The sequence below is a fragment of the Brachycentrus maculatus genome, unplaced genomic scaffold (assembly GCF_059751285.1).
Source record: "Brachycentrus maculatus isolate JH-2025_06_01 unplaced genomic scaffold, ASM5975128v1 h1tg000029l, whole genome shotgun sequence".
In the NCBI taxonomy this organism is placed as follows: Eukaryota; Metazoa; Arthropoda; class Insecta; order Trichoptera; family Brachycentridae; genus Brachycentrus; species Brachycentrus maculatus.
This window is the reverse complement of record NW_028280783.1, coordinates 1,570,448-1,583,981: the sequence shown is the minus strand read 5'-3', so window position 1 is coordinate 1,583,981 and position 13,534 is coordinate 1,570,448. Positions and strand designations below refer to the sequence as shown.

The 13,534-nt window shown below is 31.3% G+C and overlaps 1 protein-coding gene across 1 annotated transcript; it reads right to left on the bottom strand.

The window, feature by feature from the left end:
* Positions 1-1,212: 1,212 nt before the first annotated feature.
* Positions 1,213-13,404, bottom strand: LOC148312925 (protein GPR107). The gene is made up of 13 exons (XM_088271720.1): positions 13,304-13,404; positions 13,079-13,191; positions 12,882-12,992; positions 12,390-12,544; positions 10,738-10,865; positions 10,453-10,574; positions 9,231-9,323; positions 7,831-8,114; positions 5,132-5,249; positions 4,501-4,631; positions 3,668-3,809; positions 2,265-2,416; positions 1,213-1,661 (listed from the first exon to the last, which is right to left on the bottom strand). Exons 2-13 carry the CDS (start codon positions 13,160-13,162, stop codon positions 1,550-1,552), a joined length of 1,632 nt encoding a protein of 543 aa, XP_088127846.1. The 5' UTR covers positions 13,163-13,191; positions 13,304-13,404; the 3' UTR covers positions 1,213-1,549.
* Between the last annotated feature and the right edge of the window lie 130 nt (positions 13,405-13,534).

Sequence of the window (13,534 nt, the reverse complement as noted above, 5' to 3'; positions counted from 1 at the left end):
ATTAATCCATATATTGAATAAAGATTACTCGTTAATTCATCTTTTTATTTGTTACCAAATATGACTTAATTGTAACCGTTTGATATAAATTGCAAAGGATTTTTATTTCATTTCTCTAAATGATATAGCTACATTTGAATATTATCTGCAATCAAAATTGATTATGTGGGAAGATGAGTATTGGAAACATATTAATTATTATTAAACCATATCCGCTCCTTACAACTATCAAACCATATCCGCTCCCGAACATATGGAGTTCACAAACTGTCTCCAGGCTTTTCCGTCGTCTGCCAGCTCCCTTGCATCCTCCCAAGTCAGATCTGCGTCCCGAAGTTCTGACGAGAACAGCCGACGAATTGTCAGCAGTGGTCGTCCTGGGTGGCGCGAACCTGATGCCTTGTAAAAGAGGCAAGCTTGATTAAGGCTCTCAGGAGGCATGCGGAGTACATGGCTAAGCCAACTGAATCGCCTTTTCTTGACGACAGTTGTGACTAAGATTTGCTGCATCCTACACCTTATCTCTTCATCCCTCACTAAGTCAAACCACCGCACGCCTAAAATTCTCTGCAGACACCTATTCTCTAAGCTTAGTATGTACACGGCTGCACTGGGCCCTTGTAAGGTGCCATGTTTCACAGTCGTATAAGAGAACAGGAGCAATGCAAGCATTGTAAAGGCGGCATTTGGTCTTCACTGAGTATAAATCCGATCTCCAGACAGCCTTCATACTGTTAAATGCGGACTCTGCGAGTCCTAATCGCACTCAGTTCTTTTTTAAGTCTGCTATTTTCAATCACATATACTCCCAAGTACTTGAAACTCTCGACCCTTTCGATGAGCTGGTTACTCAACGTCAAGGTCAGGGGAATTGGAAACAGTCATAAATGGGATAGGGTAATGTAATATGAATATTTTGGTATATTATTAGATTAAAACCAATATTTTTAGCTTTTCCACTTTATTTTTATTTGACCAGCGACCGGGTTTCGTCGTTACCGACATCATCAGACTGGTCTGTCCGACATCATCAGACCAGTCTGATGATGTCGGTAACGACGAAACCCGGTCGCTGGTCAAATAAAAATAAAGTGGAAAAGCTAAAATTATTTGTTTTAATCTAATAATATATCAAAAATGCAATTCCATCACGAAGTGTCAGTGGATAATATAAAAGAATATTTTGGGGTTTTAATAATTAAAAGTAAAATATATTAATAATAATTTTATTATAGCTAATATTTAGTAAGCTTATTGAAATATTATGCATAGTGAAAAGATTCCAGATTCCAGTAATAAATTACAGGTTATTAAAAAATGTAATTGTTTAAATAAAAATTTGAAATTGACATAAAACAGTCTTTTAAAATATTAAGACTAAATTTTATTAAGCAATATATTCATATAATATGAGCATAAGAAAGTTTTATTATATTCATATTTACAAGTACATAGTAAGAAATCCTCTTTCCTTCCTGTTCGAACATCACAGATTTATTAAATTAAGACATCTGGAAATGACGACTTGCGAATATGTAAATTCATAATATCAATCGTAATCGTGACTACTTTCTTGTATGAGAGGTTGTTGATCTTCCTTCATAGATTCATTCCTTTTTGATAACTTTGATACTCCTTCGTATAATGCACACTCAGTCAATCTGTAGAAAAAAATAAAGTGAATGTTATTACGAAATAAAATAAGTATTTTTTAAAGCCAAACAAACAGCTAGCACCGAGAGATACATTATTTACCAATTAACGTAAACATATTTTTGAAATCCTGGATTATTCGTTGATATTTATTGCACCACTTTGTATGTAAAAAAATAACAACATAATGTCGAACAATTTTGTCAATTAGAAATTTAAAATGTTTAAAATTTTGGTCCCTTTATGTTCAAATTAACAATTCTTGAAGTGAATTTCCTTAGGCGATGATTCGATAATCGATAACTGTATGAGAATTGAGAGTGAACTTTCAAGGATACGTCACAATTATTAGGCACATTTTGTTACATGAGAGAGAAGAAATATATAACGCAGTATTGAATGAACAATATTTTAAAGCAAATTTTGTATTCTTGTATTTCGATTGAGATGCTCTGTCTCTCATTCTTTTTTTAAAGTTTCACTTCCTATCACATCTATGGTGCTACACGCGCAACTTTTCATACTACATAATTAAGCATCATTTATTTTTTACACATAATATATAAATATTAAGAGTTAAAAAGTAAAATGTGAATCAAAATAAAACTTACACTTGTGGTTCAATATCATCCGTATCCTTGGCTGTAAAATATGGATTTTCTGAAGCTGGTCTGAATTTATATCCAGTCAAAACAAAGAAAACAAATGTAGCCATTTCCCTAAACATTTCATCCAGCCACGAGTATTGGAATGCCACAGTTTTCTGAAAACAAAAAAGATAAATAGTAAAATATAAAAATTCACAATTAGAGATATCATACTAGATAATTCACACGTTTCATGTTTGAGCAGAGACTCTTATTTAAATTCATACAAGACCTTTCCCAAATTATTTCACATACTGGGAGAGGCTACAAAACATGTTTTTTTTAAAGCTTATAATTTGACCAATTACTTTATTCACAACGTTTTGACTGTGTCTAATCCTTGTCGAATTAAAGCATTTGGACACATCCAAAATTTTTAAATAAAGGATTGTGTTCTCCTTCAGTTTTAAAATTTTATATGAGTCCCGAATTTGACTACAATTGTTTAATGATTTTGGATGAATAAGGGTAGGATACAAGGGATGAGAATCCGCTCAATTTATTTTGCTACATGAGTTTTTCATTCACGGTCAAACTTTGTAGTAATGATCTGGTTTGTAAGAAAAAAAAATTAAATTCAAACTTCACAAAGAATTAACACATTCATTGCAAAAAAATGCATCTCAAAGGTCCAGACAAAAAACTACTAATTTATATTGGTTTATTTTATTTATAACCAAATTTGCATGAAATAATCATGAAAGTCATAATACTTAATTTATTAGTACTATGCTTTAATTATTAGTGAATTTATTCAATATTAGTAATGTCATAACACTTATTTCATTAAAGATAACTTTATTTATTTATTTTTGTGAACTTAATTTGTAATGCAAATTATTATTTTCAATTTAAACAAATTACATGTATCATAATTGAACAACAAAAAAACGCGACCTATACAGTACCAACTGTATTTTTTAAAGATATTTTATTTAAATCAAAAACGCAAATTAAGTTGAAATAGATTTTTTTTAAGGTACACACTATTAACGTGTTGACTGCCGCGACAATTTTCAGAATTAAGGTCTAAAAAGCCAATTTTATTTAATCATAATGTATTATTAAAAACTTTAATTAAAGTACATTTATATATTTTATATTCATGCATTGATTTTTGTTCTCTTCCGATGCGCCATCTATCCATATTAGCACTGATATACTAAGAATTTGAACATAGCTGCACGAATATGGCAAGTAAACACAGTACGAGATAACTTGTAGACGGTGTCCTAGCAAAGAACGCATTCTACGAGTTATCTCGTAGTTGGCAGCCAACGTGTTAACAGCTAATTTCATTGTGTTCCTTGTCTTTTCAATTTACAAGTCAATATTACTAATGTTTTAAATAAAGAGATATTATTCACCTTAAGCAAATATGCAATGATTCGCGTAGAGTAAATATAACATACGACCATTATGTAGAAATGGCGGAAGAGCTTAAGTTTTCTCAGGCTTATTAGGGCTTTTCCATCTGTTGTGGAAGCATCTTGCAGGTGGCGGATAGACCTGAAAACATTTATTAATGAAAAAAAAATCAAAAGGGAGTACACTACAAATCCGAAACATCTTGTCAAGTATGTATAATCATACATACATCATCCATACAGAAGAGTTATTTCTAAAAACTAAAGTAACACATAAATGCAATATTGATTAATTTTCAAACTATGGCTACAGTTGAATCTCGTAAATTCAAATAGATAAATATTCTGTCAGCAAAAAGTACAAATTTCTTTAGAAACATCATAGGGCATAAATTTGTTTATAAATAATGAATAAAAGTTTTTTTTTCAAATATGTATGCTAATTCTAATTCCTTTTTTAATTTTGGTCCCTATCGCGCCATCATGTATATGCAACTTTACTTGCAAAAAAAACATAATAATATTTACGCTTTGAAATTTCACTACTCGATGGCAGAATATACCTATGAAATATCAATTAATGATAGAATATTTTTTTTAAAATACATGTTTTTTGACAAATCTCAGTCATTTTAATAAAAATGTCAGCTATTTCGTAAGTATATCTTGTCATCGAGTAGTGAAATTTTGAAGAGTAAATATTAGCCAGAACGATAAAGTGGCGTGCATGGTGGTTAAAGCGTAAAAGAGAGTTCCAAATACGGGTTATTTTAGTGAATAGAGTAAACCTTGTTTGATGATGCAACATGCAATAACTGAGGGAAAAAGATTACCATACAACTGGGAATAATATGGCGCCACAACACAAAAGGTCAACCAAAATAAAGACATATCTCCAGGCATTGTGTTCCGCCGCTCCTTCTTCACTTTCTTCTAATATTATTTCCGCCACGTTTGCAACCACCTAAAAAAATAAACAATGTAGCGAGACAACACAAAGAAAATAGTGATTGCGTAATTTCTAACTTATTAACTCTTGAAAATCAGGTTTTTGTTAATTAATTCAAGTTGCGTAATGAAATATGCACTTTTACAAATTCCATATAATTCACTTTTTTTATTAACCAGCCGTAGCTCAGTTAAATAGGAAAGAGGAAAATAAGCATCTAAAAATTGTGTTTATTCAAATCCAACGTTGTGACAAAATTTCAAAACCATTAGTGAATCACTTTAGGAGATTTAAGACTATGAACATTTACATTTTTAATTCATATGGAAGATATGAATCTATTTCTTCAGAACAAAACTTGTTATATTTTAAATTCCACTAATTTGTGTAACTGTAACAGAATGAGTTTAAAAACAATTTATTTAAAAAAAATGGCATAATGTTTCATGACACTACAGGTTCCATGGTATAGTTGGGTAGACGTTAAGTGAAGCATTCCTGTATTATTTTCATACCTGAAGAGGAATGACAATCATGAATAGTTTCTTATCTCTGTCAGCCAGAACATATTTGATGAAATTCCATCCTGTTCCCACGAGTACAATAGTAACAAACAACACTGCTCCTTTCAACCTGTAAAGAAATATTTTAAATTTTAACATAAAAAAAAATTGTTATCTGATTCAGAAAACTAATTGGCTTTAATATTTTCCAAGTACAGGCATCGCTCGTATAAACTATATATATAAACGTATAAACTGCGTTATAACATATAAAACATTGAAATAATATAAATCAAGGCAATGAATGTGTTATATCGAAATGAAGTCATAAGGTGTAAAATTTTATGATAGCTGAAATTTTGTTTGAAACATACAAATGAAAAAGTAAGTTAACTTCAAGAGCGGCCCACCGCTATCGCGTTGGTTATGTAAATTTCTAGGCAGTGCTATGGCGCTTTAATTTTCAGTGAGTGTTTGTCGGTTCCCAGGAGCGCATGTGTTCAATTTGAGTGTAGCATATTGCGGTTGGCGCATGTCTTGATAACTGTATTTAATGTTTATCATATTAAAATAAATACACCCTAAAGATAAAGAATATTTTTCATTGTGTTGGAAGTTCTATTGTGGCGGATTGCGATGTATAAAATGATAGGGATACTAGGGTCAACGAGGCTTTTGTTCCGATAAATGGAGACAGTGACATTAATGTTCATTGCAATAAAAGATTGCCAATAGAAAGTGCGTTTTCCAATTCATCTTATGTAAAAAGGGACCACATTTGCGTGGGAAAACACAATTGTGAAGTGACATTATCCTGTATTTTTTTATTTTTGTTCTTGTAAATGTGAATTTTTTTTAGAATTTATAGGTATCATTTTTATCATTTTTAACATTAAAAAAAAACCACTTGGGAATTCCCCTTATTGAATGAATTTTTTTTCAAATTGGTCATACCAAAACCATGTGATATTAAGTTTAAGTTTTGTACCATGTAATATTGAATTAGTGTTATAATATTCGCATTTTGTACTGTGTTATACGAGGGACACCTGTATATGATATGTAATTAGAATTTTGCAAAACATAAAATAAAATAGAACTTAACCAAAGCTTTTAATTTAAACTTATATTCTTATTCCAATGAGCAATTGTGTGATTAAAGTTAAGCAACTAAAAAAAAATCCTTTAAAATTCAAATGCCTCCCGCCAATTGCAAAATTAATTCAAGAAATATTCATTTTCAATTGGTCTGGATGTTTAATATGTATTTTTCACATCTACCTTCTTTTTCCTTACTATCATACAGGCAAGAAGCTTCTTAAATATAGCCTTTCCGGGTTTACCGTTTAAAAATCACAATATGTATTACCACCATGGCTCTTTTACTTTGATCAGAAAATGTTAGGTTATGAGGAATAAGTGCTCTATGTAAATCTTGGTTTATCCCGCAGATATTAAAAAGGTACTAGGGAATTAATTCACTAAGATTTTAACTATGCAGTGCCAAAGACATAACTTTACTTCTGGACTTTTATTTCAAATGACTGGCATTTTTAAACTAGTTGGCTGTCAATCCGTACTGTCAGAAGGTACTGACAATAATAAATAGAGACAAAAAGAAAAAAAAACAACATTGAAATACATTGTGCAATGTTTAGAAAATACAGTGAACGTTTAAAATATCTCCTCTTCCAAATAAAATTATACTATAACGCATAATACAGTTAAATAAGAAAATAACGCATTGAAAAAAGCAATAACGCAACCAAAAACCACAAATTAAATGCTGTATGTTGAAGAAATTATTTTAAAATTATGAAATAATAAAAATATATAACTCTGGATAAGATTTTAAATCGCATGTATTTTAAAGCCGCGCCGAAGATGAAACAATGGCACAGAGTGTTTATGATTTATCAAACACATTTTACTTTTGAATTATTTATGTTTAAATCGCAATATTTCTGGCACTGTAACCCCTAAAGTCCTGGTAGCCAATGATTTAAACTGTATTTAGAGCAAACAGTACATAGAAATTGAGGTAAATGGTAAACAGATATGAACTGAAATTAAATAAAAAATTGTCACTTTGCCAAAGATTGTGTAATTTTAAAATAAGCATTTCTTGATGATTTAGGTTTTCAGAAATGCCGTGAAAATTGGATTGAAAATATAGCAAAGTAGAAACAAGAGGTCGTTTGATATTCGGCAGAGATGATTGTTGATAAAAATATAAACTGAGCCTGCCAGCACATCAGTGAATCGGTTCTGTAAATACCCAATGACTTCCATATTCCCTCTTCATAAAATTGCTTCATGTCTTCGAAATAAAGAACTTAGAATAAGATTGTCTCAGTAAAACATCTTTAATAATCAATATAAGTGAATCTTGGAAAATTTCTGGATATCACCACCGAGTATTTCAGCCAACATTTGCCAATCTAACATTATAAAGCAATTCTGTACCTAGCCCCACATCCCATTATACAAATTCAAACCCAATTAATGAGTGACAATTTTATGATGCAGAGAGTGATTGTAATTTTGTTCACTGGTGTGTGTGTTACAAATGTATATACTTTTCTTAATTTTTTATTCAGAACATATGTTTTCCTCTCAAAATACAGCATTCAATTCTAAAACAGGATTCAACGCTTACATTACTCAAACATTGTATAAAATCTAGATTATGGTATTTAGAAAATACGTACAGATGTGTAATGTAGTATAGTATGGCCCAAGCTGGTACATGTTCGCCTCTTGTTTGTATGAAGTGATAATTGACCCCGTGGAGAGCCAGCGACAGAGATTTTAGGAATACTAAAACACACATTATGATGTGTATTTTGTAAACGGGATGTCGACTGTTCTTGAGTAAGAAACACCAGAATCCGGCACTCAGAACAAATAACAGGGACATCATTGTGTACAGAGCAGGTAGTGGTAAATCTCCAGCAGATAAAAAGTTACCACCGTTGCTTTCAAATATTTCCACCTGAAAATTTAAAGTCACAGTGTTGGAAGCAAACACAGTAATCTCCAAATAAAGTATTGATCATCTGAGAGTATTATGAAGGCCACACATAAACATGTATTGTTAGGATATGCGATAATAATGTCAAACTTCATAAGGATATAATGACATGAATATAGAGATACTGACAAACTCCAAGCACCATCTGTTAACACATTGTTGTCGGGCAAATCTGCATGCTAATTAGTACCAGTAGTGGGCGTTTTTTTATACATATTTTGTAATAAGTATCGGTATTTCCAATAATACTTCACCATCATATAAATTATAAATATCATCAGATAAATTGTCTGCAAACATTTCATTGTCAATATTATTATTTTATGAAGACATTTTTAAAGAGAAAATGTCTTATTTTATAATATATTACGCTACGAGTAAAAAAAAGACAAATAGTACCAATATAAAAAAAATAATTTAACACGCAAGATGACTGACATCAGACTAAAATAACCCAGAAAGCAATTTAGTTTCAAATGCTTATGAAATTTGCAGTTTGACTACTCCTATTAAGCTTCATCATTTATGATACTGTTGACAGTCTGATTACGTGGCATACCTGACCCTGCATAGTGTAGAGTGTTTCCATTGGAAGTAATCATTTGAATCATTAGTTGCGATGTGGTATTTTGCGCCTACAGTCAAACCCGTATAAAAATGGTAATATTTATACGGGTTTGACTAAATATTATTATTATTTGATAATAAAGATTCAGAAAAAAACCTATTTATACATATACATTTGTCCCGCTTCCTATATAAAACTACAAAAAACATTTTTATATGTGTACCGATAACAATGTGTTGACCAAAATAAGCAAGTGGCTAATACCATAATATAATTCAATATATTATAATATCATTTTTAATACATCTCATAAGAGTTTTTAAACTCTATTTTATTTTTCATTTATTTGTATCTTATATCTCATAAATATAGGAATACTTTTATTAAATGTAAAAGAAAATAAATGTTGCTGAAAATGAACAGCAAAAAATTAAATAAATAACCCACACTATATAATTTTAAACAAGTGTAAAGTACCTATATTGTGAACACTAAAAATACAAACTCACCATAAAATCCAGGGGATTAGGTAACGATGGGCAGTTGTGGAAATACAGATTATAGAATCCTTCCTCCTCAACAGATGCAACGTACATGGCAAACTGAAATCAGTTTATATCGGTATATGCAGTGCAAATAGAAAGTTCAACACTAATTAACACTATTTTTTTAAAATGTATAACACGTCACTGTCAAAAAAAGTCCCTCTCCAAGCACAAGAGCTGTCTCTTTTTTGGAGAGGCTCGGCGCAACTAAAATTATAAGATTGTTTTAAGTAGAAATTGTATTAAATTGTATAAAAAATTTAACTTTATTAATAAAATAAAATACAAAAAAAAAACGCTTATACAAATTGAAAGAATTTTTTTTTCAAACCATCGATATCAATACAATGTTTTTTTTTCCCGACATATACCTTCTAGGCCAGTGGTTCTTAACCATGTTGGAGGTACCGAACACCACTTGTTTCATATGCGCGGTCACCGAACCCTTAATTGGGAAAATTTATTTCTAGATTGATTTATTCCTTTCAAATAATATGCTAGATCTATTGGATAAATGAATATACCGAACGTCGTATCATTTTTCATAATAATAAAAGGTGTGTGTTTTGACCTCCACCGAACCCGTGAGGCTGACTCACCGAACCTCTGGGGTTCGACCGAACCCAGGTTAAACCACTGTTCTAGGCTCTATATACTTTCCAAGGGGCAACTCCTTTGTGTTCCATTCTTTCAAGTCCCTCTTTGACAACTACAGGTGAGGCTTGTGCTCACCGTCAACAGTAACCGAACTGATACTTGGTAAAAATTAGATATCACGCGCTGTAGGATAAGAGTGGTGTCAGCGTAACCTAAACCGAAAAGCTCCAAGCATAAACTTGTAATTGGAATTGAAACTTGTAACTCGTATTTTGGCAATCAACTCAAATAAAAAATTGACATACCTTGAAAACCTCATAAGTTAGAGCACTTGTAAGGAAATGTATAATTGTATATGGATACATAATAATGAAAAAAATATTGTGAATAGGAATTTAAAATGTTTTTCTAAAACTTATACTAGTTAAACAGCCCAAAGGCAAATCCTCTCATCTAATTTTCCAATGAAACTAACCTTTTGACCAGCACAAATATTCATGTACATTGCGAAGTTACCTCTCTGTAGTTCTTTAAAAAAATTTATTATGATTAGAAGGGATAAGATATTGGAATATAAGTGTATACTTACACTTGTATTGAAATAAGTGATTTCATTTTTTGTTTCTTTTGTGATTGGTAAAATTGTATTAGAGCACGGTATCTCCATTTCTTGATTTGTCTTCTCTGGTGAGTTCAATTTTTGACCGGCATCTGTTTTATTTTAGAAATAAAAAGTTAATAGCCAATTAAAAATGAATATTTGAAAAGTAATTATAATTATAAAGATAAAAAAATAACAATGTAAAAAATAATTATTAAATGCAATGAGAACAAATTGGAATAAAAATTGGAAATTAAAAAAGGTAAAACAAACCTATAGATGCCCGTTTTCTGCGGTGAAGAAGTAAAAATGATTGTCTTTTAGATCTTTCCCCAGGAATTTGCGATCTGTTTGTATATAGATGTAAAGGTCCAAAGTTTTTACCACAGGATACTTCGATTCTAAAAGTAAAGTAAACATTTTTATAATATTTTAATCAATATCAATTTGTACTTATAAATTTATACAATAACAAATCACAGTTTTGCAGAAACTTGTTTTTTTGGAGAGAGATGATGCAAAAAGGCAGGATGATTTTATTTCATTCTAACATATACACCAATTTTTGCTTGACAAAATTCTGTATCCTCGCAATTGCCGTTTGCTCACAGGTAACATTACATGTCAATTGGAGTCATTCTCAAAGAAAATATCGTACATATATTTTTTGGAGGTTTTGTTTTTTGGTTTTGTATCTGTCAATCAGTGAATGTTAACATAAAGAAAAGTAGTTTTTTAGTTTTGTAGAAATGTAGAATTTTGTGCCAATAAAAAGCCATAGGGTAAGTTATGCTTAACCACTTCAACTAAAAGAAATCTCCTGCCAAATCGCATAAAATGCCACAACGCAACACAAGGCCACATCGCATAGAACGAAGATCATCACAAACTTCGCCAATGACACCCCATCGGAAAAGACTTGCTGATATTAGTTCAGTAGGTTTAGTGAGGGCAATTTCAACTTCGGCAACCAGAAACGGGAAAATCAGCCAAATATGTTTGAGGACACCGAATTATAAGCTCTTTTAGACGAGGACAGTACCCAATCGCAAGAAATGCGAGCTGTGCAACTGGGTGTTTCTCGCACGGCCATTTTTAAGCGCCTGGATACCATAAGCAAGATACAGAAGATTGGGAAATGAGTGCCTCACGAATTGGATGTAAGGCAGCAGGAATGATGTCGCAACATTTGTGAAATGCTGCTCGCAACAAAGGAAAGTGTTTCTTGCATCCAACTGTTACTGGTGATGAAAAGTGGTTATTTTTCAAGAATCCCAGTGCGTGAAATTGTGATATAATTCAAACAATTTCACTTTATGATGAGGGGCTCTAGAATCAAGAATTTTGAGTAACGACATCATACATGCTGTCTCATGTGAGAATTTCCAGAAGGAATCTAATGTCGTTGAAGAGCTGATGCCAGTTCCAAAAATTCCATCTTCTGAAGCCATGAAATCTTTTTTGATTTTTTTCACAAACCGAAATTGCCTTTTTTCCCTTATTTTTCTCAAAATACTCCGTAATTTGAACGACTCCCTAATCCAAACTACATACTGCATGGCTAACATTCGGATTAGCGAGCTGGCACTGTATCCAAAATTAAGATTAAAGAAATCTATTACTATTTTGAAATGTCAAAAAACCGTTTCTATAATACAGCAACTAAAATTGCATGTGATCAACATTTTATGTAGTTATAAGTGTGTGAATAATGCTATGGTAGTGACGTGTTGTATTGTTTCATGCTGTTGTAGTGATTGTCCTGAAGAAGAGACGGGTACATCTCGAAACCGGTAGACAAAAAAATCTCAGTGAATGGTTATATACTAATATAACTAGCATTTTTGTGCTAAAAATATAAAAGTATAATGTTGCTTTTTTGGGTTGCAAGCATTTAAAATTATGGGAAAAATATTTTTACTTGCCTGAGTTTTTTTAAATTCATTTTCAAATAAACAATCGCCGGGTGCTGAGGAACTGAACCAACATTCAAAGAATTCTCCAGGGGACAGGTATCAGTATGAGAATCTAAATATGGACTTAGAGCATCACTTATAGTCCGATCCAGTGTAAATCCATACTGAAAAATATAAATTTAATATTTACAAATTAAAGTACTCTCATTAATGCCCACGGCAAGTCAATCTTCAACTTTACTTTTGGACTGTTATTTCTAAGGGCTTTAAGATTTTGAAACCGATTGTCAGTCTGTATTGTCAAGAAATTCAAGTTTTGTTTTGCCAAAATAAGAAAAGTTTTTTTTTACAATATATAATTAAAATTTAACGCTATTTTCTTTGGCATTCCAACTTATTGGAACTTATTCCCCGTTTCAAGCGAGATCTTACTGTATATGAAGTTCCTAAAGGATACTGAATGGTATATAAATGTTAGTTACAATAGTATTTTATACGAACTATCCCATTTTCTCCATTTGCTGGTAGCCGGAAATTTTCCAGTTTAATATCAAGTATTCCTCCTTGATAGAAACCAAACTTACTCAAAGCTATGTATCGCCTTTCATCGTTCTGTAAAAAATATTAAACATCAAAATCGAAACAACATGACTTAGGTTATGATAATACAAAACCAAGTAAATGAATAACGAACTTACAGAGATATACAATCTATGTTTCCTGGATGAAGAAGCATGTATCAGGTACATAAAGAATATAATAAATAACTTGTTTCCCATCATTATCGTACGTTCTGCTGTTTAAATATTTACTGTCAAAAAAAAGAGAGTATTATTTGATGTGGCGATTTTTAATACCGTGACAAATATATATTCACGCTCGCAAAAAAATACATAATTTTCTTAAGAAAAATCAAAGATTACCTGCTAAACTTTTAATTTTTTTTTGAAAGTCAAGCGAAAACAAAAAAACAAGGACACAATGACTACAAACATCAGTCAAAGATGACACGAGCACCGCTGGCAAAGATTATACATTTATAAAGATTGATATCTGTCATATTTGTATGAGGATCGGTATTCGTGTAGAAAAAAATCAAGAAAAATAAATATTCTCACTATTTACACCTACGCAGAAAAAACAGCCGATAATTA

Coding starts and splice junctions, on each gene's coding strand:
- LOC148312925 (XM_088271720.1), bottom strand. CDS start 13,162: ATGATGGGAAACAAGTTATTTATTATATTCTTTATGTACCTGATACAT. Junction 10,866..12,389: donor ATGAATTTAAAAAAACTCAG/GCAAGTAAAAAT, acceptor CTTTACTTTTAG/AATCGAAGTATCCTGTGGTA. Junction 2,417..3,667: donor TCATTGCATATTTGCTTAAG/GTGAATAATATC, acceptor TTTTGTTTTCAG/AAAACTGTGGCATTCCAATA.